Source organism: Eurytemora carolleeae, unplaced genomic scaffold (assembly GCF_000591075.1).
Source record: "Eurytemora carolleeae unplaced genomic scaffold, Eaff_2.0 scaffold857, whole genome shotgun sequence".
In the NCBI taxonomy this organism is placed as follows: domain Eukaryota; kingdom Metazoa; phylum Arthropoda; class Copepoda; order Calanoida; family Temoridae; genus Eurytemora; species Eurytemora carolleeae.
This window is the reverse complement of record NW_019397932.1, coordinates 1-26,233: the sequence shown is the minus strand read 5'-3', so window position 1 is coordinate 26,233 and position 26,233 is coordinate 1. Positions and strand designations below refer to the sequence as shown.

At 32.2% G+C, this 26,233-nt stretch overlaps 3 protein-coding genes across 6 annotated transcripts in view; 1 reads left to right on the top strand and 2 right to left on the bottom strand.

The window, feature by feature from the left end:
- Nucleotides 1-8,188, top strand: part of LOC111716359 (A-agglutinin anchorage subunit) — a 25,033-nt gene extending 16,845 nt beyond the window's left edge. For 2 of the 4 annotated variants that reach the window (XM_023491798.1, XM_023491797.1), the window contains exon 14: nt 5,458-5,545. Coding sequence is in view for 2 of the 4 variants with exons in the window: in XM_023491799.1 (XP_023347567.1) it covers nt 4,241-4,329; nt 4,934-4,981; nt 5,458-5,570; nt 6,085-6,138; nt 6,445-6,534; nt 6,835-6,905; nt 7,301-7,343; nt 7,813-7,903 (599 nt within the window). In the remaining 2 variants the exon portion in view is untranslated. Of the gene's footprint in view, nt 1-4,240; nt 4,330-4,933; nt 4,982-5,457; nt 5,571-6,084; nt 6,139-6,444; nt 6,535-6,834; nt 6,906-7,300; nt 7,344-7,812 lie in introns of those variants that run through there. The other 2 variants (XM_023491799.1, XM_023491800.1) reach the window with 2 other exon arrangements.
- An 89-nt stretch (nt 8,189-8,277) lies between these two features.
- On the bottom strand, nt 8,278-18,844 carry LOC111716356 (uncharacterized). The gene is made up of 13 exons (XM_023491793.1): nt 18,829-18,844; nt 18,162-18,234; nt 17,756-17,836; nt 17,298-17,362; nt 16,478-16,503; nt 15,154-15,243; nt 13,731-13,790; nt 13,485-13,546; nt 12,678-12,766; nt 10,270-10,324; nt 9,593-9,647; nt 8,830-8,916; nt 8,278-8,351 (listed from the first exon to the last, which is right to left on the bottom strand). The coding sequence occupies exons 1-13, from the start codon at nt 18,842-18,844 to the stop codon at nt 8,295-8,297; spliced, it is 816 nt and encodes a 271-aa protein (XP_023347561.1). The 3' UTR covers nt 8,278-8,294.
- Nucleotides 18,644-26,128, bottom strand: LOC111716354 (uncharacterized; the record flags this gene model as incomplete). Its single annotated transcript, XM_023491792.1, has 8 exons — nt 18,644-19,394; nt 20,041-20,089; nt 20,369-20,399; nt 22,057-22,096; nt 23,590-23,622; nt 23,955-24,096; nt 24,521-24,671; nt 26,061-26,128. Coding segments are annotated over 8 exons (780 nt in total), but the record flags the coding sequence as incomplete, so codon positions are not given.
- Between the last annotated feature and the right edge of the window lie 105 nt (nt 26,129-26,233).

Here is a 26,233-nt window from a genome sequence, read left to right as displayed (position 1 = left end):
GGAAATAATTAATATTCCGAAATTAAGTTTTTTCAGAATTAATTAATATTCAGAATTTCGAAAACGGGTATAAGAGATCGAAATAATATTCAGAATTCCGAAAACGGATAGAAATCGAAATAATATTCAGAATTGTCGTATAGACCAGATTTTGTTTAAAGAGGATTATCTTCTCTATACGTAAAAACCTCTATATTTTTGTAACCAGAATTATTTCAGTGCATTCACTGATAGAGAAATACAGCTGTGCAATAAAGTTATACAAATCATTTATTTCAAGATAAGAAGACAGAAATAAATGATAACGACCTTTCCAAGGAGGTTGTGCAGGTTGACATCTCTAATGCTTCTATACTCCGAGCTCTCAGGACGCAGAGAGACGAAGTATGAAGGGGGGAGGAGGGGGAGAGAGGAACGCCCACTCTACCTCTACCAGCGATTCTGAATATTAATTCTGATGTAAGAGTTGCAGCGCAGGTTTAGTGCAAACTGAAGTATTTGAATCAGTTTTATTGTTGTATAGTATACACTGTACATATACCGGTTTACAATCAGGATTCTATGTATATAATTTATCCTTCTCCAGGGTCCCTGCAGTACAGTAAGGAGCGGGGGGAGAGAGAATATTCACACATTATGTTCAATTTCTTATGTATTGTACAGCTTGTACAACAAACGATTTATCTGAAGGCCCTCGTTCTAGAATGGAACGGAACGATTTTAAAAAAGTCGGAACGTGCCCAGCCCTAGGTATATGTGTTCACTTGCAGGGGATTTCAACGGGCATATCGGGGCAGATATCCGAGGTATACCAGGGAATAGCACAGATATCAACTTCAATGGAAGGTTGATACGGAACTTTGTATCCAATAACGGATTGAGAATCGTTAATGGATATGCAGATTATTGTTAAGGATTATTTACAAGAATGACTGCCAACTCGGTGTCAGCTTTAGACTTGGTTCTAGAAAACAACCTGGAGGATAAATTAGTGTCACAATGTCATAGACACCTATGGAAGAATCCTGGGTGGCAGCGACCACTCTGCAATTTTCTTAAAATTGAGAGTTAACCATGGGACAATGGGAGTGGGGACCCAAGAGAAAAAGCCAATCATTGGGCCCAAACTAAGAACAGCGGATGCATACAGAGAAGCCTTTGAAGCTTTGGTAGTATTGGTGGATTGGAATCCCATGGATATTGGAGAGAAATGCAAGTAACTCCAGGAAACACTAGTTGGGGCAGCACAATTGGCATGCAACCAGAACCCACAGACTGGGACCTTTGCGACAGTATGCAAGTCAATGTGAAAACTTCGTAAGAAGTGCATAGTTGCAGAGTCACAGGTTAAACAACTAGAATATGAGAAAAACTTACAAGGGTTCGGAACCGAAGATGAAAAGAAGAAAGAGAAACTCTTTGAGATGGATGTAAAAACCCTCAGATTGCAGATAACAGATAAGGTCCGGCAGTGCTGCCTTGGACGGAGATAGCATTCAGGATCAACTTTGTCATCCAAACAGTTCTGGAGATTAGTCAGAAGAACAGTTAGGAAGAAAGATGTACTAACAGCAGTCAAGGATGCACAAGGGAAGCTAGCTACAGATAGAGCACGGATAGAAGAGATAGTTTTGGAAGAACTAGCAAAAATTTTTTCTGGACAGTGGTCAGCAATATTCACACATAGAGGAGAACAGCTCATCAAGGAGATGGATATAAAACAGCTGCTTGGAGGGCAAGAATGGATGAAAGATTCATTAGACAGCAACGCCCATGAAGAACAAGTGTGTAAACAAACCACTGAAATAGAGGTCAAGACATTTATAGATAAAATGAAACTACAGAGAGCTCCTGGAGTTGACAATGTAATGGTAGCTATGCTTAAATACGCCGGTCCAAGCTTTATAGCCATGTTAAGGGAAGTTATTAACAAACCGTTTCAGGAGTATCAGAGTCTTTGTTAGTGGGACGAATGACACCGATTGATAAAAAGTCAACCTCACTGTTAGTATCACAAAAGTGGCCACTGACAGTATCCTGTGTAATCTTGAGTGTAATCACAAAAATCATGCATGGGAGAATGGACGCAATCTGTGAGGAGAATGGGTACTATGTAAAGTGCAGTTTGGGTTCAGGTCAGGCGGGTCAACATCAGACTGTGTGTTTATGTTGTTGGCAGCAATTAGAAAGGCTAAAAAGAAGGGACATACAGTGTCCATAGCTTTTTGTAACATTGCAAAGGCATATGATTCAGTGAACCACAAACTGCTTTACACAAAGCTAGACCCCATTGGATTTGGTGGAAGGGTCAAGTCACTTATACAATCTATGTGCTAAAATAACAGTGTAAGAGTAAGGATAAAAGGAGGCTTTACGGCGCCACTCTGGTTCACCAAAGGCGTTAAACAAGGGTGCGGATTATCACCCCTACTTTTCGCGCTCTACATGGCAGGGCTTGGAGAGAGTCTACATGCCATGAAGGAAGGTGTAAACTTTAATGAACAAGTAATATCTGCATTGTTTTTTGCGAACGACCTAGTCCTAATTTCAAGGACAAAAGTTACAGGAATGGAACGTATGTTAAAGGAGGTGTCAAGGTTCTCTAAAGGAGTGTATATGAAACTGTCTATTGGAAAAACAGTAATCCTTTGATGGTTGAACTATTTGATGTTCCCAAATCTAGGTTGAAAAAGAGGCTCTCTGAAATAGGGGTAAAAGGGGTCTTGGAGCAGAAAAAGCAGTTAGTGTCTCTAAGCTGCATGCCCACCCCTCAAGTCTTGTTCAAACTTCAGCCACATGTATGCGATAGCAAGGCAGGGGGACTTTTGAACAGACTGAGAGCAGGAGATGCGGGGCTAGTTAGTGTCTCTAATCTGCATGCCCACCCCTTAAGTCTGGTTCAAACTTCAGCCACATATATGCGATAGCAAGGCACGGGGACTTTTGAACAGACTGAGAGCAGGAGATGCTGGGCTAGGTAACCGCCGCCCTAACATCTATGGCTCTACAACAAAGTGGTGTCCACTTTGTCTTAATAAAGGGCTAGTTAACCACCTTACAGAACATCATGTTGTCGTATCTTGTCAGGCAGTAGCCTATGAGAGGTCAGCATCAGGATTGAGAGTACTCATGACAGGAATGACCGGAAGCAGCACGACAGTCCTCACTGGGATCTTAGGGGGAGACAATGCCTCTAAAGAAGTGCTACTGAAACGAGCTGACATGCTTAGCTGAATGTTAGATCGGTGGATGGTCTTGGCAGGAGCACATTAAATAATGGTAACCTCTATACTTCACCAAAAGGGTTGACAGATACCAACCAACCAATGGTTTTAATTGGTTAGCCAACTGACTGGAATGTATCTACTTTACCTCTCTAGCTTTGTACTAAATGATGGGGATTTAAAGGTCTAGTTAGAACAGGGGGGGCCAGTGCACCCTGCTGCCTGGGCGGTCTGGGAGGTCCACAATGGGGCCTATTGTAGATTTCACTCCCTTATGTTCCTTATACAGGAAAGGTTGATAAGTCCAAAATATTCAATTTTCATTTTAAAAAGAATTTAAATCACAATTAGACGTGAAAAAATCTTTAAATGTTTTGATAAATTAACAAATTCATTAAAAAAATTGAAAAGCTGATTAGGGGCGTACTAGGGGGGGGGCAAGCCCCCGGGCTCCCCACTATGTGTACCCCCTGAGGGGGGCACCCATGGGGGGGGCTTTTTTAATTATTCATCTGGTTGCATTTCCCTTCCTCAAGCAATCTACATTCTAAATTGCATTGCAAAAAGATCAAGAAAAAATTTTAGTTGCACGCAAAATGTGACCCCCCCCCCCCTCAGAGATGCTCTTGTACGCCCCTGAAGCTGGTTTGACCATACCGCTCATATTTATGCAACCTTTATCTTATTACTTCTCGACTTTCAAGAAAAAGTAAAAATATCATTTTTTGAAAGTGTATATAAATGTGGATCAGGTTGGGCATGATTAAAGAAATTAAAAACCAAAGTATTTAAAAAGTGGATTTGTTACAAGCATTATTTGTAAAAAATAAAAATGATTTTAAAAAAACATATTTTTCAGACCTACTTTTTGCAATTAGCAAGATGTTTTAAACAACAACACTAAATTTCAAAAGAAAGTTTATCGTTAAATCTTATCAACTGAAATATTTGCAATTTATAACATTACTCTACCTTTAAGAAAAAATACAAGTAAATCTTTTTAAACTATTTTCTAGTTTCTGGATCTGGTGTAACAATATTCATACACAACTCTAAGGCGAAAAATCCGCCAGATAGTACAAGTTATATTCGGATAGACTTTCAGGGAACTAGAGTAAACTTGTAGTTTTTTTTTACTGCTTTTTCATAAAATATCATCAAATTTGAAATTTGGAAGCGAAAAGGAATTGAGTTTTTGCCACAAACGATATAATCCTTATATCTTTGCAACCTGATGGTGTGTACCTTAGATAATTCAAACTTAGATTATTTGATCTAACAGAATTCATAGTTATATATATTTAAGATCTACGGCATACTGTTGCAAAGATATAATGATTAGAAATCAGAGTTTGTGGCAAAAACTCAATTTCTTTGTTGATCTTATCTTTACGGGAACTTTAACCATTATTCGATAGTCAAAACTTCAGATCATGGATTAATTAACAATACAGATGGAACACTCGATGTCGTTTTTTCAAGATTTAGAGGTTTTTCGTTTACAATATCCCTAAGGCAAAAGCCCAAAGGAGTTACGCGCAGTATGCTCTCTCTGTCTTGTGACTCCGTTGGGCCTCTGCCTCAGGATAATTGTGAACGAAAAACGCCTAAATCTTGAAAAGACGACATCTAGTGTTATCTGTATTTTTATCAATCTAGGCTTCAGACACTCTTTATATCAAAATTAATATTTTTGCTCTAATTATAAGAGGAATGAGACACACTCTGAAATAACCATGAAAATCAAGTCACAGCATGTGAGTTTCCTATTTTATTTGTCTTTCTCGTCAAAGAAAATCAAGATTTAAAACAGAATTTTAAACATATTTAACAGCTTACATTTAAAGCCATCAACAATTTCATGGGTAATTGGCTTCGCTTGGGTTCTTAAAAATAAATATGTAATGCACTCCTGTATGCCGAGTCCATTAGCGCCTGATCCAAAATCTAGCTTTCTATCTATCTCATTATCCAATCAGAGTTATGAATCTTTTAATCGGCGCTGTCAGTAAATGGAAATATTTACTTCTACTGAAACTTTGGTGAACGGGATACTTATCTTGGATGAAATATATACCCAAGAAGTTGCATCAACTGTCCTATGTACAAACGGCACTATTTACAGTAACTTGGTTGTAAACCATGATTTGGTTCACAATATTTATTATTTTTATAGCATCAAAAAACTACGCGATGGTGCGTAAAACAGTATAAAGAGGCCTTTTTTATATAGGTTTTCACTGTAGCAAAGGAAAATAATCAAACATTGAACACAACAGATAGCACCGAAACAGATAGCACTGAAACAGATAGCACCGAAACAGATAGCACTGAAACATTTAAGAGGTAACATTTCAAAATATACAGGGCGATACTAAATACAGTTGTTAATGCCAAAGCATCAAGTCTGAACCAATTGCCCTTATCCAGACATTAAGGTTGTCTATCTTTTATAAGTATCCATTTTTTCTGGAATCAAGTTGTTTTTTTAGACACCCTGTCCTTTATTCATCTTTAAAATAATTTGTTTACACTTTTGTTTGCAAATGAAAATTTGCTTTTTCAACAATTAAAAATTAAATTTTCAGAATATAAAGTTCACGTTTCTAAATTATACCAAAACATACAATTTAACAAAGACGACATATTTCGTCGACCAGACTATAGTCTTCATTAATCCTTTATTATTTGCAACCTGATGGCAATATTTTAAACTTGGATTATTTTATCTAACAGAATTCACGGTATAAAAATACCTAAGGTTCAGGCTGTAGATACCAATAGATTTCTTTAATCTGAGATCTTTGTTCTATGACATTAGGTTGCAAACTACGGTCAGCCCTAATTCTTCTGTTTTCAGGTATAAAGCTGAATATTGGTTTCTTCCGCTGAACACTGATAATTCATCCTGTAGGTAAAAATAAATAAATCATTGTTTCTTAGATCGTTTTCAGATCATCAAGAATCATGTATGTTAAAGTAGGTTGACTAATAAATGCCGCAAATAATTTCGAAGATCTAAGACGACCTTCAAGTCGTCTTTCTACTTTCAAGTTTCGTGGGGCAGCCTGTACATTTTAAGTTTATTGAATTTTTAGAGGATAACTCTTCATAAAATCTGATTTTTATTCCTGAAATAAATTTTTTAATCAATTTCAACTTTTCGTTAGAGATTAATTTTTCTAATATTGACCTCAAAACTCCATAATCCTCTGTTTAGTGTTGAATTAGAGGCTGGCTTTAGGTTGACCTCTGAACTTGAGGTTGTATTCAACTTTACACAAAACTTCACATTCTTCAATGAAAATGGGTAATTTGTAATGCTTTGATTAATTTTTACTGATTTCAAGTAACCTGTCATTCCTCTGTCATTTTTAATTGTACCCTTTGAACCTTAGTCTGATCAGGGTTGACATTAAATAGGGTACCGTTGTCAATCGGAAGTGCCACTCTAAAAATGGGTGTCAAAAGAATTGACATCCCTTTTAACAAACAAAAAATTGAATGATGAGAAAAATCCTCCATTTCAAACATATTCTGAAAACTCAAACTCAATTAATAAACATACTTCAGCCATCATTTTCATTCCTTTACCTCTATTCCTTTTTAGAACTGATTGTGTAAATTTTGATGTAGAGCCTGATATGCAAAGAATTGGTTTTAGAGAGCTCATACATGATGGTAATTACTCAAAGGGCCAAGAAACAGTCAAACTCATTAATATGAATACATCTGAAGAATGTGAACTTAAAGCTATCAGTTTTATTGTCTTGAGCTGTCAAAGATTTCTGCCAGAAACTTTACAGGGATATGTATATAGTTTAATTTAACATGTTTATGCATAATCAAAAGTTTTATGTTGAAAGTCAAAGTTTTTATCGTGAAGAAAAGTTTTCAAAATTCAACATCTATATCTTTTATATTTTATATGCATAAATTTTCTAACCATGCTTCTTACACAAACCAAAAAAAATTTTGTAAGATCCACTTTCTCTGTTTTTAATAATTTCTAGAAAACCTAAATATGTTTTTTGTTCAATATATTTATTGTATTTTAACCAAAATGAAATGTGTAGATCCTGCGATAGATGCTGCAGGTGTCGCAAAATCAATTATCAGGTTAACATTTATAATTCAATCAATTTAAATTTGAATTGCCAATATTTAAGTTCATGAGTGCCTTTCAAATCATGTAAAACCTTTATATTTATGAATAAGTTTTTTTTTTATAAACTTGGCATGTGTTTAATTTTAATAATTTCCTCCCATTGTTTCTGAAGTATACATGCGCAAACATTAATGCCATTTTTCAGAAGGTGGCTGCGCGCCTGTTTTTTATCTCAAATTCTTACTTTCATAGATTAATTAACAATACAGATAGAACACTAGATGTGGTCTTTTCAAGATTTATAGGGGTTTCGTTAAGGGTTCAAAAACCCCTAAATCTTAAAAAGTTCTCTCTGATTTTTATTAATCTATTCTTATTTCTTATTTAACACAGTGACAAGTTAATTAAAAACTTTATTTAAAATTAAACACTGAACCCTCTAATAATCTATTTTCCTGGATTATTTAGATTTATTTTTAGGCTTGAAAATATGGTCTTTAAGGAGATTGCACCATATTTTAAAATCAAGTATGTTGAAGCACGTTGTGCTTATTCCAACTGGTTTATTTAAAACATTATGTTTCTAAAATAAATGTTAACACAAAACTAAAATTTAAAGCATAATCATGAGACAATCAGGGAGTTAAAAGGAGATTTAAAGGGACTGTACAGTAATTCATGCAGGTCACATAGATCCAGACTGATGTATAAAGTTGCATCAAGTTTCACGACTGGGTCGCTTTAACCTCATGTCTAAGCATGTATAGAACTTGTTTTTAGTATAAATTGTTAAGAAGTTATTGAACAAATTTTCATCGATTTTTGCGTAAAAGCTTTAACCAGTAGATCACCGTGGGATGAGAATGGACCTCTAATACTAATTTATAAAATTAAATTACTCTTCATTCAAATAATTTGCATGTAATCTAGTAAATGTAGTATTTGTTTTTTATTTCTATTCTTTATTCAACACATTCCAATTTCAATAATGTATCCAGTTGTCTCAAATCTCCCGGATTCTAAAAATAAAAAAATAAACTTTTTGGCAAAAATTTATTTTGAATGAATTTTAAAAACACTCAAGTTACACTTATTTTTTAATCTAGACTTTATTTTTTTAATTTTTTTTTCTATATGTACTTTAAACGTCGACTGTTTGGCCGCTAGGTGTCTCTGCTGTCAATGTTTCAGGAATTTTGCTTGGGAGAGACCAAAAAATCGTCTTTTAAAGTACATTGTATTTAAAAAATGTTGTGAAATATCAACTTTATACGAATTCATCAAATTGATTTCGACATTTATAGGTTGTAATATCTCAATGATTAATTTTTAATTTAATTTAATTATTTACCATTTGATCAGAATAATGCAATTCCATTTTCGGCATGAGTCGTTTTTAACCTTTTATATATGCGCAACAGAAAAAAGTAAAATTAGTGGCGATCAAAATCAAAGAGATTCCTGTTTTATTGGATCACACAGTATATATTCCTGTACCTGTGTACCGTACTGCCATATCTCTTTTGTTGTGTACGGGCAGTCCACCATACTAAAGTTTAGAAGTCCAACCTTTTTCCCACCAACCTGAACCGTTTAAAAGGACTGCAAGCGTAAATTCAAACCACAATCGAAAATCACAATTTTTTCTAATTATTCCAATTAAAATTTCTTTGTTCAGACAAAGTTTTTAGGGGTACCGTTTTGAACCTTTGCATGAAGGGTCACTTGAAATTATGCTTACAGTCATATTTTTTTTTTCTTTTTTAAACATTTTCTAAATTGTCAAAATAGCAAAAAAAAAAGTATGTGCAAGGACATATTAATCTAATGTCCCAAAATTTAAAATGTTTCTATGGAATATTCTTCTCCGATTCTATTAATTTAATTAATTAATCACATATTATAAATTAATACAAAATAAATAGAGGGAATCAAAACAGTTTCGAAGACATTGATTTTTTGCCACAAACTGTGATTTTCTTATTTCTATAATATATATCTTCGTCCCAGTGTGGTAGAACTTTGATATTTGCAACTATAAATGTTAGATAAAATAGTTTAAGATTGACAAATCAAATATCAGGTTGCATTATCAGGTTGTTAAGAAAAAGTAAAATGGGTTTTTGTGGCAAAAACTCAGTACACACAACACAAATAACTGTGTTAAAGAATTAGGTTTTGACAAAATATATTCAACTTAATTTTTTGAAAAAGGAAATTTTTCTTAAATCTGTATTTGAAAAATGGTTAAAAACTATACCTTTGGACCTACTCCCCATACTTGATTCTTGTGGAAGTAAATGAAGTCAAGTCCACTACAGCAAATATAATTTTAGAAAAATATTTAAGATTACTTTTTTATTCTATCGCTATCTTTTAGTTGGCCAGAAGAGAGGGGAAGAGGGAAGGGGATAGATAGATAATTTTAAGAAAATGTATAGAAAAAAATTTATATAATTAAAATGTCCTTTATGAATTGGATGTTGAAATACGTGTCGCACGACAAATGCTGTAAACATTATATCAAAGAAAAAATTTAAATTTTTGTTTCGCTATTTCCCCGGCTAATAAATCAAGATTGCACGTTTGGGCCTTGACAGTTGGACTGCATCACACTGTAGTAAATACCCTACTCCATAAATGTCTCTCAGACCTGTATCAATCCAGGTAGAACTCAATCTTTCTCGTTGGTCTGCGAGGCATTAGCTAATCAGTTGAACTTCACTTTACGTATAAGCGCATTTAGATTTATGAACAATGTACAATATAATTGATCTAGGTTACTATGGGATCTGCCACTGTACTTATTACAACTCTCTTATCTCAATTATATGAGGGAAATAGCAGGGACAAGATTCCCGTCCCCCTTCCCCCATCCCAACCAGGATAGGGTTAAATTCTATTAAATTTGTTAAAATTTGACTAAAATTTGTGTTCCTATAATGTTGGTATACTGGTTTCTCGTTATATTCTCCCCACAAATAATAATCACCTAAAACAGTAATGCAAAACGAATCTTCTTTAAATGCAGGGTTACCCACAAAGGATTAGAATTTAGAGACGAATTTATGGAATCAACACCGTCTTTCTCATGATTCCCTGAAACTGGAAATATGTTTCTCTTCCAAATCAATAAAAAAGCCAGTAAAAGATTTAATTTAATCTTCGTATCATCATATCTTAAGAGTTTCCAGTCGTCTTCAAAGTCTTATCCTTTATAGGTTACCCTGTATCATGATATAATGGTTTGTCTGTTAAATTGTAAATAATAAATATTAAAACGACTAGCTGGCTCTGCAGTTCGATCTTAAGTAAGTTTTCTTAAAATTTTCAACAAAAAATATACACTGAAGAATAATTTTTTTTCTAAAGGTATTTAAAGAAAAGATTAAAACATTTATAGATAAATGTATCAGTACTGATTATCGTGTATCGTGATTATCTTCCCCTCTAACTTTTNCCCCCCCGGCACCAAAAGTTAGAGGGGAAGAGGAAAGTTCCTTGAACGAGGGGCAGGTATTTAAAATTTATCGGAAAATACTAGAAACACATGACAAAAATATTTCAATCAATTTCAAAAGAAAATAAATGTTCCTAAAAAGACTGGAAAATGAAAATGAACGAACATCTGTGTATTAAAATAACAGAGATTTTTCAACATTTTTCTGCTTAAAAGTGCATTAAACAGAAAACAAAGAACAAATAAACCTTTTATATTTTTAAATGTTTTTTTTCTGTTTTACCGCCCTCAGGTGATATTGTTAAATTAAGTAAACAACAAATCAAAAATAATTAAGATCGTTTTTGAACTGGTTACTTTTAAAAAGAACAGAATAGCCTTTAAAGGGAGTGTTCGCGAAAAATGAAAGGGGGTAAAGGCTTAATGCGATAAAAAGCGCTTTTGATCGCTACTAATCTTACTTCTATCTGTTGCGTCTATAAGGAGAAAATTGATAAAGACGTCTCATACCGAAAAGCGTAGCGCCCATACAAATTGAGGAAATTGGAACATACGACTTAGACCGTAAAAAAATCAAATTAATATCAAACAAATCATTCAGATATTACAACCTATAGTCATCGATTATCTTTCGCCACATTTGTATATATTTGATAATTCATACTAGTTTTGATTTTGTTTTTTAAAATAATATTTAGCTTACAACTTGTTTTCGAACATTCCTGGAAAATATGAAAATGTCGTCTTCATTACCAAAAATCCTCGAAACAGGAATAAATGTTTTTATAAGTAACTCTCAGATCATAACAATTAAAAAATATTATATAAATCAACTATATGTAAATGTGGCGAAAGATAATCGATGACTATAGGTTGTAATATCTGAATGATTTGTTTGAAATTAAATTGATTTTTTTACGGTCTAAGTCGTATGTTGCAATTTTCTCAATTTGTATGGACGCCATGTTATTCGGTATGAGACGTCTTTAACAATTTTCTCCTTTTAGACGCAACAGATAGAAATAAGATTAGTAGCGTTCAAAAGCGCTTTTTTATCGCATTAAGCCTATTCCCCCTTTCATTTTTCACGAACACTCCCTTTAATAGAATGAAACGTTCAGTTTTTAGCTGAGAAATGCACAAGGTGTGAACACCAATATTGGACATTTATACTAACTTTTGTAGGCAAAATAATATAAATGTTATTCCATATTTGTTTAATTTCCGTTATTTGCTAGAATTTTTTTTGATTTCTAGGCCATATTTTTGTGAGTTTCTCTGAATTTTTCTTTTTAATTGGAAAGCTCTCTTGCCTTTTTAGGGTGAAGCCAATAAATGGAATCCGTGGTGCGAAATGGGGTTTAACCCTAAACAGGCGGGGGGTGGGGGGCGTTTGGCGCACCCCCCCCCCCGTATTTTTTTTGTCCTACCACTCTCATTTTTGACACTATCACCGTGAAATTTTGTGACTTTTAATGAATAGTAATTTAACGGATTTATAGGGTAGGGTACAGGGCGGATACCTGTTAATCGTGTGTTTAGTAATTACCTATTTTATTTCTCTGATGTACTAGAGCAGAACCTGTTAATCATGTGTTTAGTAATTACCTATTTTATCTCTCTGATGCATAAGAGCAGGACCTGTTAATCATGTATTTAGTAATTACCTATTTTATCTCTCTGTTGCATAAGACTTAATCATGTGTTTAGTAATTACCTATTTTATCTCTCTGATGTACTAGAGCAGAACCTTTTAATCATGTGTTTAGTAATTACCTATTTTATCTCTCTGATGCACTAGAGCAGGACCTGTTTATCATGTGTTTAGTAATTACCTATCTTATCTCTCTGATGCATAAGAGTTAATCATGTGTTTAGTAATTACCTATTTTATCTCTCTGATGCACTAGAGCAGGACCTGTTGTACTCAGGTGTAAATGTTTACAAGTACATGAGCCAAGGTTAGGATAGCACCTCAAATATTAATCAATTAATTATTTTATTTTTCAGAAAATTTCAAACCAAATCAGTCCAAACCAAAACAAAAGAAAATAAATTCAGTTTTTAGCAAGATAAAAACAATTCAGGGTATCCAAATATATATAACTGTTAAAAGAATACTTAGAATTCGACTTGTGCTGGTCTGGGTTATCTAAATGGCGTTACCTACTGAAAAACAACATTAAGTCCCAAATACGTATCCTGAGGCCGAATTTGAAGAATTTGAACCGCATTGCTAAACCGTCAATAACCGGTTACAATTGAGCGCCGGCTCAAATCTCGAAACATTAATTATAATTTCAAGTGGAACCAACTGTGTTTGAACCGGTTCAAATTCTCAAAATTCGGCATCCGGGCTTAGATTTAATGAATAGGAGAAGTAGTTGAGCTACGTAGATTAAATTAAACCACTTCTCTTCAGGTTGGCCCTGCGCACAAGATAACTGATTGAACCGGCGGTCCGTGGACGTGGTTCATCTACTTCTCGCTATTCATATTATCTAGTCCCTGAGATCACAGACGACCTTTAAGTCGTATCTCAACTTTAACACCTTCTCAAACTTACTTTACTTTGTAATCAATTTTAGCCTAATATGAATGCCATGTGATATTTTTTATTATTCTTTTTGTTATCAAAATCAAAACTATGGGAGAAGGCACCCTGTTTATAATAATTTGGTGTAAAACTAACCTTGTGTACGGGTTCCCCGTGTACCCTGGCCTGCATATACAGGAAGCTCTCCCACTGGTAATCTAAAAATTCAAATATTAAACTAATGATTTCTTTACTCTTTAATCATAGTAAACAAATATTTGTTGGTTTAATATGGTAATCTCTAGACAAACTTAATTAATAAAAAGACACAGTTTATCAAAGTAATTATTGTGGATGTCAATTTAAAATTTTTTTTTTTTTTTCATATTTTTTATTTTTGACCTGGCATTGAGCTCTGAAGCCACATTTAAGAATTGAACAGGGATCTTCTGGACATGTCACCTACACCATGTTTTTAATTTTTAATTTTTTTGTTTTTTAAATACTTCCTGTAATATGTACGGGGGCAAGACAATGTATTTTCACTCTTCAGATTAAACACCCATCAAAAACTCGAGATGCATACAAAAAAAAACATCAAAATACATTAAGTTTAATGCAATTTTAAATTAAAAGATTAACAAAAATTGCCATTTTTTAACTTAGCTGTTAGTTTTTTCTTTTTGCAATCAATTCATTTTTTAAAGAATCACTTTCGTTCGAAACCGGTTTCAGAACTAACTGTATTTGCGGTTCGTTTAGGGTTTCCATTCGCAAAACTTTTGCGCAATTTTTGCGGAACGAAACGCAAAATTTTTCTTTAAATGCGCATCAGTTTTGCGCGAAAAAGCAACAATTTGCGCGAAAAAAAAACAACAATTTGCGCAATCATTCGCAAAAGTCATTTCGCGCAAAATTGCCCTATTCCGCTTTTGCGAAACTCAAGTTTTGCGCAATTCCGCAATTTCGTACCAAAATCCGAAACCGATTGTCCAGTAAAAGTCTCGACAATTTTAGTTTTGGACATGCATATTTCCTAAAAGTGGATTCTTCAGGCATTGGTTGGTTACTTTCTTGCATTATTTTATATGAGATAAAAAAGATTTCAGAAATTTGATTAAAAAAATTTAAGAATATAATTCATACTTGATTAGGCAAAGCTTTTAAGGGTCACTTGAAATTATTTAATAGGATTAAAATATTGCCAAGTTTCACACTCTCTAATTTCTATTTTATTGATTTTGGTCCCTTAATTTAAACTTTTTTTTACTGGAAGCAACCAATTGAGTTATCGTTATCGTTATCATACTCGTATGTTAATATCTTTTTATGTATGGAATAAATCTTCAGTTGTTTAATTCTAAGCTTAGAATATCAATTTTTGACAATTTGCCTAAAAAGTTACATTTTGCGTAAAACTTGCGGTTTTGCGCAAATTGCACAAAAAAATTGCGCAAAACTAAAATTTCGTTTCATGCGCAACTTTCGCAAAAAATATTTCCGCGAAAATAGCGCAAATTTTGCGCAAAAGATTTAGCCATTTCGTGGAAACCCTAGGTTCGTTAACCTAGACTCTTCTGTTGGTTTTCAAAAACCACTGAGTATAATCAAAAGCTTAATTATTAGATACTATGGTATATGCTTTTTTATGAAACGAATCAAAATTGGAAACGTTTGAATCTATAAAAACTTCAATATCTTCCAAATTATTGATCGGAGAACAGATCATAAAGATTCAGTTCTAATTAGGGCATTTTAATCTGTCCATGAAGGTCACTTGAAATTACGCTTACAGTCTCTTTAATCCTCTCAAATGGTACTATACCTGAAGAGAAGTGTCATAAACCCAACCCTCTAGCTTGCTATCTCCATACTGCCAGACTGTTGATAACAAATAAGGACATATGGGATAGTCCTGGAATAGAGTTTAATACTGTAGATTAGAAACCCATAATACTGTAGATTAGAAACCCATAATACTGAGGATTACAAACCCATAATACTGGGGATTAGAAACCCATAATATTGTAGATTAGAAACCCATAATACTGTAGATTAGAAACCCATAATACTGTAGATTAGAAACCCATAATACTGTGGATTAGAAACCCATAATACTGTGGATTGGAAACCCGTAATACTGTAGATTTTAAACCCATAATACTGAGGATTAGAAACCCATGATACTGTAGATTAGAAACCCATAATACTGTAGATTTGAAACTTATAATACTGTAGATTAGAAACCCATAATACTGTGGATTAGAAACCCATAACACTGTGGATTCGAAACCCATAATACTGTTGATTAGAAACCCATGATACTGTAGATTAGAAACCCATACTACTGAGGATTAGAAACCCATAATACTGGGGATTAGAAACCCATAATACTGTGGATTAGAAACCAATAATACTGAGGATTAGAAACCCATAATACTGTAGATTAGAAACCCATAATACTGTAGATTTGAAACTTGTAATACTGTAGATTAGAAACCCATTATACTGTGGATTAGAAACCCATAATACTGAGGATTAGAAACCCATAATACTGTAGATTAGAAGCCTATAATACTGTGAATAAGAAACCCATAATACTGTAGATTAGAAACTCATAATACTGTGGATTAGAAACCTATAATACTGTGGATTAGAAAACCTATAATACTCTGGATTAGAAACCCATAATACTGTAGATTAGAAACCCATAATACTGTGGATTAGAAACCTATAATACTGTGGATTAGAAACCTATAATACTCTGGATTAGAAACCCATAATACTGTAGATTAGAAACCCATAATACTGTGGATTAGAAATCCATAATACTGTGGATTAAAAAATTACTGATTATACTAATTTTGAATATTCTAATTAACATGAAAATGAAACAGAACCAAGTAAGAAGCTGATATGCAAGCTACTGCGAAAAGATTTGCTATAAAACAACTTAAAATAAACATCATAAACGATTGCTTAAATGCCGTTTTCATTTTAAAAATAAAAAAACTTTTAAAAATCGGCTTTTCTAGTAAAAATGTTTTGACTGTTAGTGTTCATGCCGCAATGTTTTCAGCGTACTCCAATAAAAAGATTTCGCGAAGTTATCCGTGTAAATTGATGGATTATCATAAAACATAATTTACCTTTGAGTTCTGAATTCCTCCATAAACTGAAAAAATATATCATAAACTTGTTTACATTGTTGCTAAAATATTTTCCATTGTAAAAATTAGTATTAAAATAAAAATAATAATTTCTGATCTATTTGAAGGTTAAATACAAATTATAGTTGGTGGTGTTGAGGTTATTAAAAATGCATTATTATATATTTCAAGTGATTTATTAATGTGCATATTTCAAGTGATTTATTAATGTGCATATTTCAAGTGATTAATTAATGTGCATATTTCAAGTGATATTATTAATGTGCATATTTCAAGTGATTCTCCATGCAAAGATGACAATGTCCGGTTTACAACAGTACCTTTTACAGTTTTGTCTGATTACATGTAAATTAGAACTCCATGTTTTTGTTTTTGAAAACCGATTATTTTAATTTTTGGTGTATCTGCAGAAGCGACCAGTGCATTCCTTGCTTGTAAGAAAGATCAGTTTTCAAATCAGAAAACAATGTTTTCTTCAACAGTTTTAATCAGTTTAAGGTATCAAGGGTATTGTTGACTGATATCTAGACAACTCTGAAAGTTATTAGACTGGGCCACGACTTTAAAGTGTCGCAACTACTTGTCCTTTGGTTTTACCTCATAAACTCTCTTATACTTTTAGTAGCCCTAAACATATAACGTTTTAAAATGCAACACGTTTCTTTCTAGTAAGTAATTGACTAAATAATAAATTTTTGCGTTAAGCGAGCATATCGTTGAGTGCAGTGTGTTGTAAATTAGGGATTGGTATTGAGGAGGGTTCCTGAAAATACGCAGACGTCTGTTTAATAATATTTACCTAGTCCTGGTGTTTCATTGACCAGCCAATTTCCTCCTCTTCCTTCATGGTAATACAAGAAAAATCTACAAAAAATATATTTTTTTATCATTTTATTTACAAGAAAAAAGTTATCGCTTTTTTCATTTATAAATATTTGGGTTTCTCAAATTTGTTCCTTATAAATTAACGTAACGTAAAAAATAACAGTTTGTTTTAAAATAAAGCTTGAGGGTTGTTTCTATCCATTGACAGAATTGTTGGTAATTTTTTTTTAAATCCGGTTATTTAGAGAACTTTTGTGTGAATAATATTTTATCTTGAACACTTTGAACTCGATATTCAATGTGTTCACTTTTAAATTTCTGACCTCAGCTCAGCTTCAATAAAATTAAAAGAATTAAAACAAAATTTTTTTTTAATTTTTCTCCCACAAACTTTTAAATTTTTGATTTTATTTTCAAAAGCGTTGAAGTTACCTATTGCTTGTGTGTTTATAAAAAGGTCTGCCAGCCTTTACCCCTACTAAAGTATACTGTCCTAACTCTCCAGAATGTATACTAGAACAAATTCCAAAATATGCATGAAACAATAGAGTTAGTAATAAATCTTTTATTCAACTGAAGTTTTGCTTGGTTTACTTTTGAAGATTTTTTATTTTTAATTTGAATTTTTTTTTGAAAATAAAAATTAATAGGCCATAAAGAAAACACTTGAGCTTCAAACCTTAATATTCTTCATTATACACACTAGGACTCCTAGGACAGTAAAGGTGGATTCAGCTCAGATTTATTTAAATGAACATGAGCTGAGTGTGCGAAGGGTTATCCACCAGGATGTAAAGATATGAGGATTAGAAATTTTAGGTTTGAGGCTTACGTTTACCTAATAGTTGATGGGTTACTACTGGATATAATAATTGTGGTGCAGTTACATATATCCAGTACATTAGCACTCTCTTATGTTTAGTTCCTTTTTACGCGTAACTGCACGTAATTACGCGTAAGAGAATAATCTATTACGTTGGAAACCCTAGTTAAAATCGTTAATTTAAAAAGAAAAATATTTTTCTTATTTTTCGTAAAATTCAACACAAGTTTGAAACGTTAAACAATGTTATCAAAACGAGAATGATCTGTAAACGTAAAAAAAGAAACAGAGTCTTTGCCACACACACCAAATTTTCTAATCCCTAAATTATTGCATCCTGTTGGTAAACTTTTGATATTTTAAACTTAATTTTTGATCCAACAGATCAGAAAGTTTAAATTATCTATAAGGTTTACAATACAACAAATGGTTGTAAAGATATAAGGATTAAAAATCAGAGCTTGTTACAAAAATTAATTCCTTTTTCCTAAGAAATTTTAACTTTTCATCTGTAACAAAATGTGTTGGAGCACTGGAGCTTAATTTAACTTTGGAGCGCAGATCTTCCAATTTTGATAATTCAACCAAATTTTAAGAAAATCGATACTAAGTTAGATTTGGCTGAGGTGCTCTAAGAAATATTGTTAGATACAATTTTTACATTTCTTTCAGCGTGTTTGACTATATTGATCCGACATTCGACCGTACTTTTGCAAGACAAAAACATTGAATTAAATTGAGAAACCAGCATAAAATTACACCCGAGAAGAATTCTTAAAATAGCTAAAGTTTTGGTTCTCAAAATTAAAAAAAATGAGAAAAAAATTTGCTGGCATTTTAAAGTTAGAACATACTTTATACATAATCTGGTGATAAAGGGTCTGCAAGGACAGACATATCTTCAACTTTCAAGTGACCCTTCATTTATAAAGCGATATTCAATTTTCTAATAGAAAGTTACGAATGTATCCGTCATCTATAATCAAACGAAGGGGATTTGATAAAGGTACTGTTGTAAATTTGACATGCTATTTGTTTTTAATAGAGAGTTATTTGACATAGAGTTAACACTAACAGTCTCTGTGAACAACAAGTTGTTGTTGTTACTGATTAGTGTTACCTTTTTTAGATGTTTTATTTTGGAAATATTTTGATTTTGGTTTCTGCCTATTGTTAGAAGCTGAGGCAAAGGAGTCATTCTTTTGTTTAGTTTGGTTTCAGGTTCAAGATGAGCTTCATCAAAACTTGCTAGATCAAAATATGGACAATGATTAAAGGGAGTGACTGGCAATGTATGGTGGTTGAACTGAATATGTAATATTGTGGACAAATTATTTAGGATTCATTTGAGAAATATTAAACGTTTCTACGACGTATATTTACTGAGTCTGAGCGCAAAGTTGACGTTCAAAATCATTGATTTAGGTGGGTACGTTTTCAGAATCGGTTTTTTAAAATCATTAAATAACGACGACAAAAATGTAAACAAAATTTTACAGTAAACTAATTTATAATTGTTAAGGCACAGGTTGAGAAAATAAAAATTAACTCATATCATCGAAAATAAGTAATCTTATTCAATTATTAGTTTCTATATTCTCTCTGATTATTCACGAATATATTTTCTACAGATTTTCTGGAATTTTTATTGAAAAGACGACATTTGAAGAATTTGCAGAAATCTGCGAATAAATTCATAGAAAATAAGAAATTCAATATAGTGATGGAAACAAAATAATTGATTCTAACAAAACAAAGCTGGGCCACCGCAGTATTTTTACAACCAAATGAAGTGAGTATATATATATATATATAAAAGTAACTTTTATCTCAAGAAAAGGTAAATTTAAAAAAAAGGTAAACTCTGGAATAAAACATGTTCGCAAATATTTTCCTGGTGATGGGACCTCATATGTGTCTATTCTTAAATTCTCTAATTTTCCCTTTGGAAATCATTTTCATCATTTTTTTAGAATTATCAAGGAAGTTGAGTCCTTACCACAAACTCTAATTGTCGAATCCCTATATCCTTTTAACCCAATGTCGTAGACCTTAGATATTTCAAACTATGAATTCTGCTACATCTAATATTCAACGTTTGAAATATAGGTTTACCCCGTCAGATTGTGAAGATAAAGAAAGTAGAAAATTTGAGTTTTTAGAAAATCTCAGTTCCTTTCTTTCTGATTGAGATTACAATATTGTCAGATAAATGATCTTTCCTGTTTATTTAAAGAACCAGTGTCTCGTGAGCTAGATATATATTATCAATAGTAAAATACTTTTACAATTTTTTAAGACTAAAAAATCTAAAATATTAAATGTTTAATGTAACTCAAGTCTTGAGAAAAAAACTACAAAATATTAAATAAATAAAACAAAAATTTTGAAATTTGATATTCATAAAAATTATCAAATCAATAGTCTCATAAACCTTTCATTTATTAAATCAATCCTAATAGACCAGAGTCTAAAACTAAAGAACGAAAAGTTTTGACTTAAATTTTAAGTTCATGGTTAAATGCATCGAGATATTAGTAATAGAGGGGGCATCTGGAATTTTAGACTTCTTATTGTACAGCCACTGTACACAATGACCCGATCAGAAATTCTACCTGGGCGGATCTTAATTCGTAAATCAGTGTTTTAAGACATTATTGTTTGAAAGTGAAGCCTACAATATTCAAGCAAAGAAAATAAGCTCATATGATTTTTGTCTAAAAATGAGACATGACAAATAGAGAAAAAAATAAAATCCTTCTCCTTAATAACATCTTGTTTATTATCAAATTCTTTACTTCTGAAATCTACATTGTACAATTAACTCTTAGGAATATATGTTTCTGACTTTTAGAATTAGAATGAAAAGCAATTCTGAACTAATAATAGATCTAAATTAGGTTAGACTTAATTTTTATGTTATCGAAGAACTTAAAACTGTCAAAATATTTGTTTTACATAAATGAACTTAACGTGAAACAAGTGATTTTTAAATAGAAATAATCTATTGGTTTTGTAGGAGCATATAAAAATTGGGTGTTTTGTCTTCCAGATAACTTGTTCTATCCACTCTTTTCGTATGTTATGAGAAATTTCTGAACCCGAAACATCGTTGTTTACACAATTTTTGACACTACAATATCTCATTGTTGAAAAATATTAAAATTAACTGTCCACACAATACCGTACAAATAGATGTACTTAGGATTAAACCCACTGTACTCTATGATACCAACTCAGTCATAAGGAAACATTTTTCGACAAAATTCACTGTACAGTATAAACCTAGCCAGGCAAAATTAGGAGAGTTATGCCCGCCCCCTGGTTAAATGCCACTTCTGACTTAATTTAAACCTGAACTTTAACCGTGAGGTTAAAGTTCAGGTTAAATATTCAACCCTGTGGTTGAATATTTAACTCGCCGAAATCGACGAGTTAAAATTTAAACAGAGGTTTAAATTATCTTGAAATCCTGCATTTTCCCTATTTGTCTATTATTCAATCATCATTCAGCTGCAGCTGAGAAAGCGGCATTCAACTTTACGATACATTTAAAAGTGAAAACCTTGTTAAAGAAATTTCACGTTTTAGATAAATTAATTTTTGGATGTAAACCCAAAAAACGGTTGTATGTTTAGTTTTCGGTTACATAAGAACAGCTGATTAGCGATGGTTATGTAATATTCACGGTAAATCCTTTTCTCTGATTGGTTCAGATTTTCCCGGGAAATTCAAATTTAAAATTGAGAAAGTTTAATATTTAAGTACCTATTCATTATTTTACAGAACTTTTAACCTCGAACTTAAAATTCGCGCATTCTTTAGTTTTAGACTCTGTTTGTTAAACTTTTTAAAAACTGTATTAGAAATAAAATCCGACTAATTATTAATTTATATTCTTTAATTTTACCTAAACACGTAGAGTTTAATAGAATCTGCAGTCTCCATATCTTTAAATATAATCTATAGTAAACTAAACTGTATACTCGCCTTGAATTATAATATTTCTTATCCCTACATGTATAGCATCATGAAAACCTTAGATGTTTTTAACTTTGACTTTATAATCATAGTGTTATACCATACAAAAGTGGTATGAAATAAAGGATCTCTAAAGCCTTAAAACTAATGAACAAATAAAAATTATACTAATGAATCATGGAAAGCCAGAGCTCTCTGGCAGACTCTCCGCCTTTCATTCGCCTCGTACACCAGTTAGTCTTCCATCTTCAGACTCTTTGTGACTACTGAATCTATTTCGGTCCAACCCAGGTTGATCCTATTTTCTCCTTCTAAGCCGTGGTTCATGCCTATTGGCTTGAATTTAAACCAGGATCTAAGGGCATATGGTTGCTTTGGTTTTCCCGGCGTTCAAACATGCGTTCAAAGCGATTTCTGAGTTTGCATTTTCTAACGACAAATATTTCTCCACATTGGCGACTTATCATCCGCCCCACTTTCTGTCCTACCTATAACTATATACAAAAGTGCTAAAACGTTGTCTTGTTTATAGGCCGGACTACTTGCAATCAGAGCTTAGCTCCGGGTGCGTATGAGGACTGATGGGGTTACATCAATGGAACTATCTAATTAGAGTTTAGTTATGTTTTTGTATGAGAACTGAGGGGGTCGCATCAATGGAACTATCCCTATTCCGAGCTATTGAGCTCACACTGGTTACAATAGTTTGAAATATCACGGGTCCAAGACATCAACTTGCAAAGATATAAGTTGTAGAAATTTAGAGTTTGAGGCCAGAAATGCATAAATATATCAGAAGTCAAATACAAAATTCACGTCTGTCTTTGCATCTTTATTCAAAAGTCTGAAAGGAACAGGAGAAAAAACTTCAAAAGTGGTACGTCCCGATTACAGTGACACGCTTGCAATATTTTTCCAATTAATGAGATATTAATGAGAAATCCTGATTTTCAGAAATAAAATATAATTTTTTCAATTATGGTTTCACTATATACAGGTGTCTGAGAAGAAAGAGGGAAAATTTCAGAACTTTTAAAAAGATAAAAACAATAGATTGTTGTTTAGATAGAGAAAAGATTAAAATTTTAAATCTTTGATGGAGGATGGTTTGACATAAGGCCTACTTATCAGTGTTTTCTTTGATATCCCCTGACTTACAGTGAAACCCTTAATAACGAATACATCGAAAGAATTCATAAAATGTTGTATTCTTCACTTTCTGATAATGTAATGTTGCAGTTATTTAGTTTTTTAATTTAATGATTACATGGAACTCTTTAAAACTGTTCCCGCATATTCATGGCTATTTATTTATTTTCGCAAATATTGAAATTTAAATATATAGTAAAAAACTCATTGAAAAATTGTCAAGACGACATTTGATAAACTCTTTCGATGTATTCGTTATTAAGGGTTTCACTGTAGTTTAAACCAAAATTATCATTAAAAATTCTACAATTACCTTCAACAGGGTTTACAGTTCTGGTATGCTCTTCTTAAAAAAATAAGAAATGAAGACGACTGTTATATTTAAGTTTTCTTCAAATTACAAGGTTACAAGTAAACAAACAGAAACTTATAATTGATAGATTCTCTTTGTTTCCATGCTTCAGTGTATTCATGCTGTTTAAAAGCTTAGTATAAAATCAAATATAGAAATTGTAAGTCGTCTTCGTTGTATTGATATATACGACGGCCATAAAATATGGCAGTCTCCAACGAAACAAGTAGGTAGGTGGGTCGAGACTTAAAAATAAAATGAGAGGGGACCTTCCTAGAAATTGTGTCACTATAAGTAATAAATAAGAAAAATTATTAAAGACTCACCAAGCATAACTAAGGGTGGGAGATAGTTGCTAGATACATTGATTGATTGCCTTAATTGATCCACTTGATCTTGAAATAATGATTGATCAGGATCGAGGGATCGATAGTTAAAAGTTCCATTTTCAGTTTCAGGCTGAACAACCTGAAAACCATTATAAATTTGAAAAATTATTTTTAAAATTAAATTAAAAATTATCAACTTCAGGTTTATTCATATAATATCAAGTACTGGGCAAGGGCAATTTAAAGGAACCATTAACGTTATTTGAATTTAACCTTTATTAAAACAGTGCAATATTAAATTAACAACAGTATTTCCGCCTGTCAAAAGTAAACTTCCTTATAAGGATCTTTGATTTAAAAAAACGATTTATTTTTCTATAAAGAAGATTACAAGCAGTACACGATATACTACTTGAAGTACAATGCATAAAAATCCTAGTAAACGAAGAAAAAGTTCAGCTCTAAGGCAGTAAGGTCATTTGACAGTAATCCTTACAATTAGAAGTTTACTTTTGACGGGTGGAAATGCAGTGTGACTAAATCAGAAGTTGTTAGAAACTTACCTGAATAAGTTGAATTTCTCCTGAATTATTTGGTTTGGTTGAATCCAAGATGTCTTCCAGACAGAAAACTTTGAGCAAATCATCATTTTTTAAACTCTTTTGGTCAGAAAAGTGCCAAGTTAGATTTTCTCCTGTTGGGCATCGATCTGAACTAAAAACTATTTTTACCAAAAATGTTAAATTAAGGAGTTGTTTCTGTTAGTTACATACAGTCCTAACCAGAAAAAAGCATATTTAAAGACGCTTTTGTTTGAACTTATAATTAGAAATGAAGCTAAAGTTTTTGTTATTTGAACGACGTGGGTCTGTCCTTGGGAACGATTTTTTGCCCCCCCCCCCCCCCCCACCTATACATTTTGTCCATGACCACTAATTTTCAGCAATATTATATCATTTAGGGTTAGGTTAGGTTCAGACAATTTCTGGGCCAGGCATTGTGGCTATGACAGGCTAGGGGGCCGAGCACCGCTGCTAGAAAAAAAAAGAATTTCTTTTTAATACCCTAAAAACGTAAACAAAAATTCATGTACATAATTAATGGGGGGGGGGTAGGGGGGCCAAAAATTGTTCCTGAACCTTTTTTAGAGTTTTAATAGTTTAAAATTACCAAATTTTAATGAATGTGTCTAATTTCAAATAAAGCTAATCAAATACGACTTTTATATCAATTATTAATGTACTGTACTGTACCTAATACTTGACATAATAATACATACTGTATCTAAAATGTAAAGCAAGCTTTAAGACTTAAAATTTAATTTTTATGTTACTGATCTTTGTCAAAAAAAGTCTGTTTAAAAAGTCTGTATAAAAAGTCTGCATATAAAGTTTGTATAAAAAGTCTTTGTAAAAAGTCTGTATAAAAAGTCTGTAAAAAAAGTCTGTATAAAAAGTCTGTAAAAAAAGTCTGTATAAAAAGTCTGTAAAAAAAGTCTGCATAAAAAGTCTGTAAATAAAAGTCTGTATAAAAGTCTGTATAAAAAGTCTGTATAAAAGTCTGTATAAAAAGTCTGTATAAAAAGTCTGTAAAAGTCTGTATAAAAAGTCTGTATAAAAAGTCTGTATAAAAAGTCTGTATAAAAAGTCTGTATAAAAAGTCTGTATAAAAAGTCTTTAAAAAAGTCTGTATAAAAAGTCTGTATAAGAAGTCTGTATAAAAAGTTTGTATAAAAAGTCTGTATAAAAAGTTTGTATAAAAAGTCTGTCTAAAAAGTCTGTATAAAAAGTCTGTATAAAAAGTCTGCATAAAAAGTCTGTATAAAATGTCTGTATAAAAGTCTGTATAAAAAGTCTGCATAAAAAGTCTGTAAATAAAAGTCTGTATAAAAGTCTGTATAAAAAGTCTGTATAAAAGTCTGTATAAAAAGTCTGTATAAAAAGTCTGTAAAAGTCTGCATAAAAAGTCTGTATAAAAAGTCTGTATAAAAAGTCTGTATAAAAAGTTTGTATAAAAAGTCTGTATAAAAAGTCTGCATAAAAAGTCTGTATAAAAGTCTGTATAAAAGTCTGTATAAAAGTCTGTAGAAAAGTCTGTAGAAACCTGAACGAAATAATTCCAACCAAAGGGTCTCCAAGTTTTCCTCCAATAGCCCATGCCTCACCAAATGCCTAGTATAAAAGATTTATAATTTTTATCAATTTCAAACTTCTAAAATATTCAAAGCTGCAGCAAAACTTAAAGGGAGTGTTCGCGAAAAATGAAAGGGGGTATAG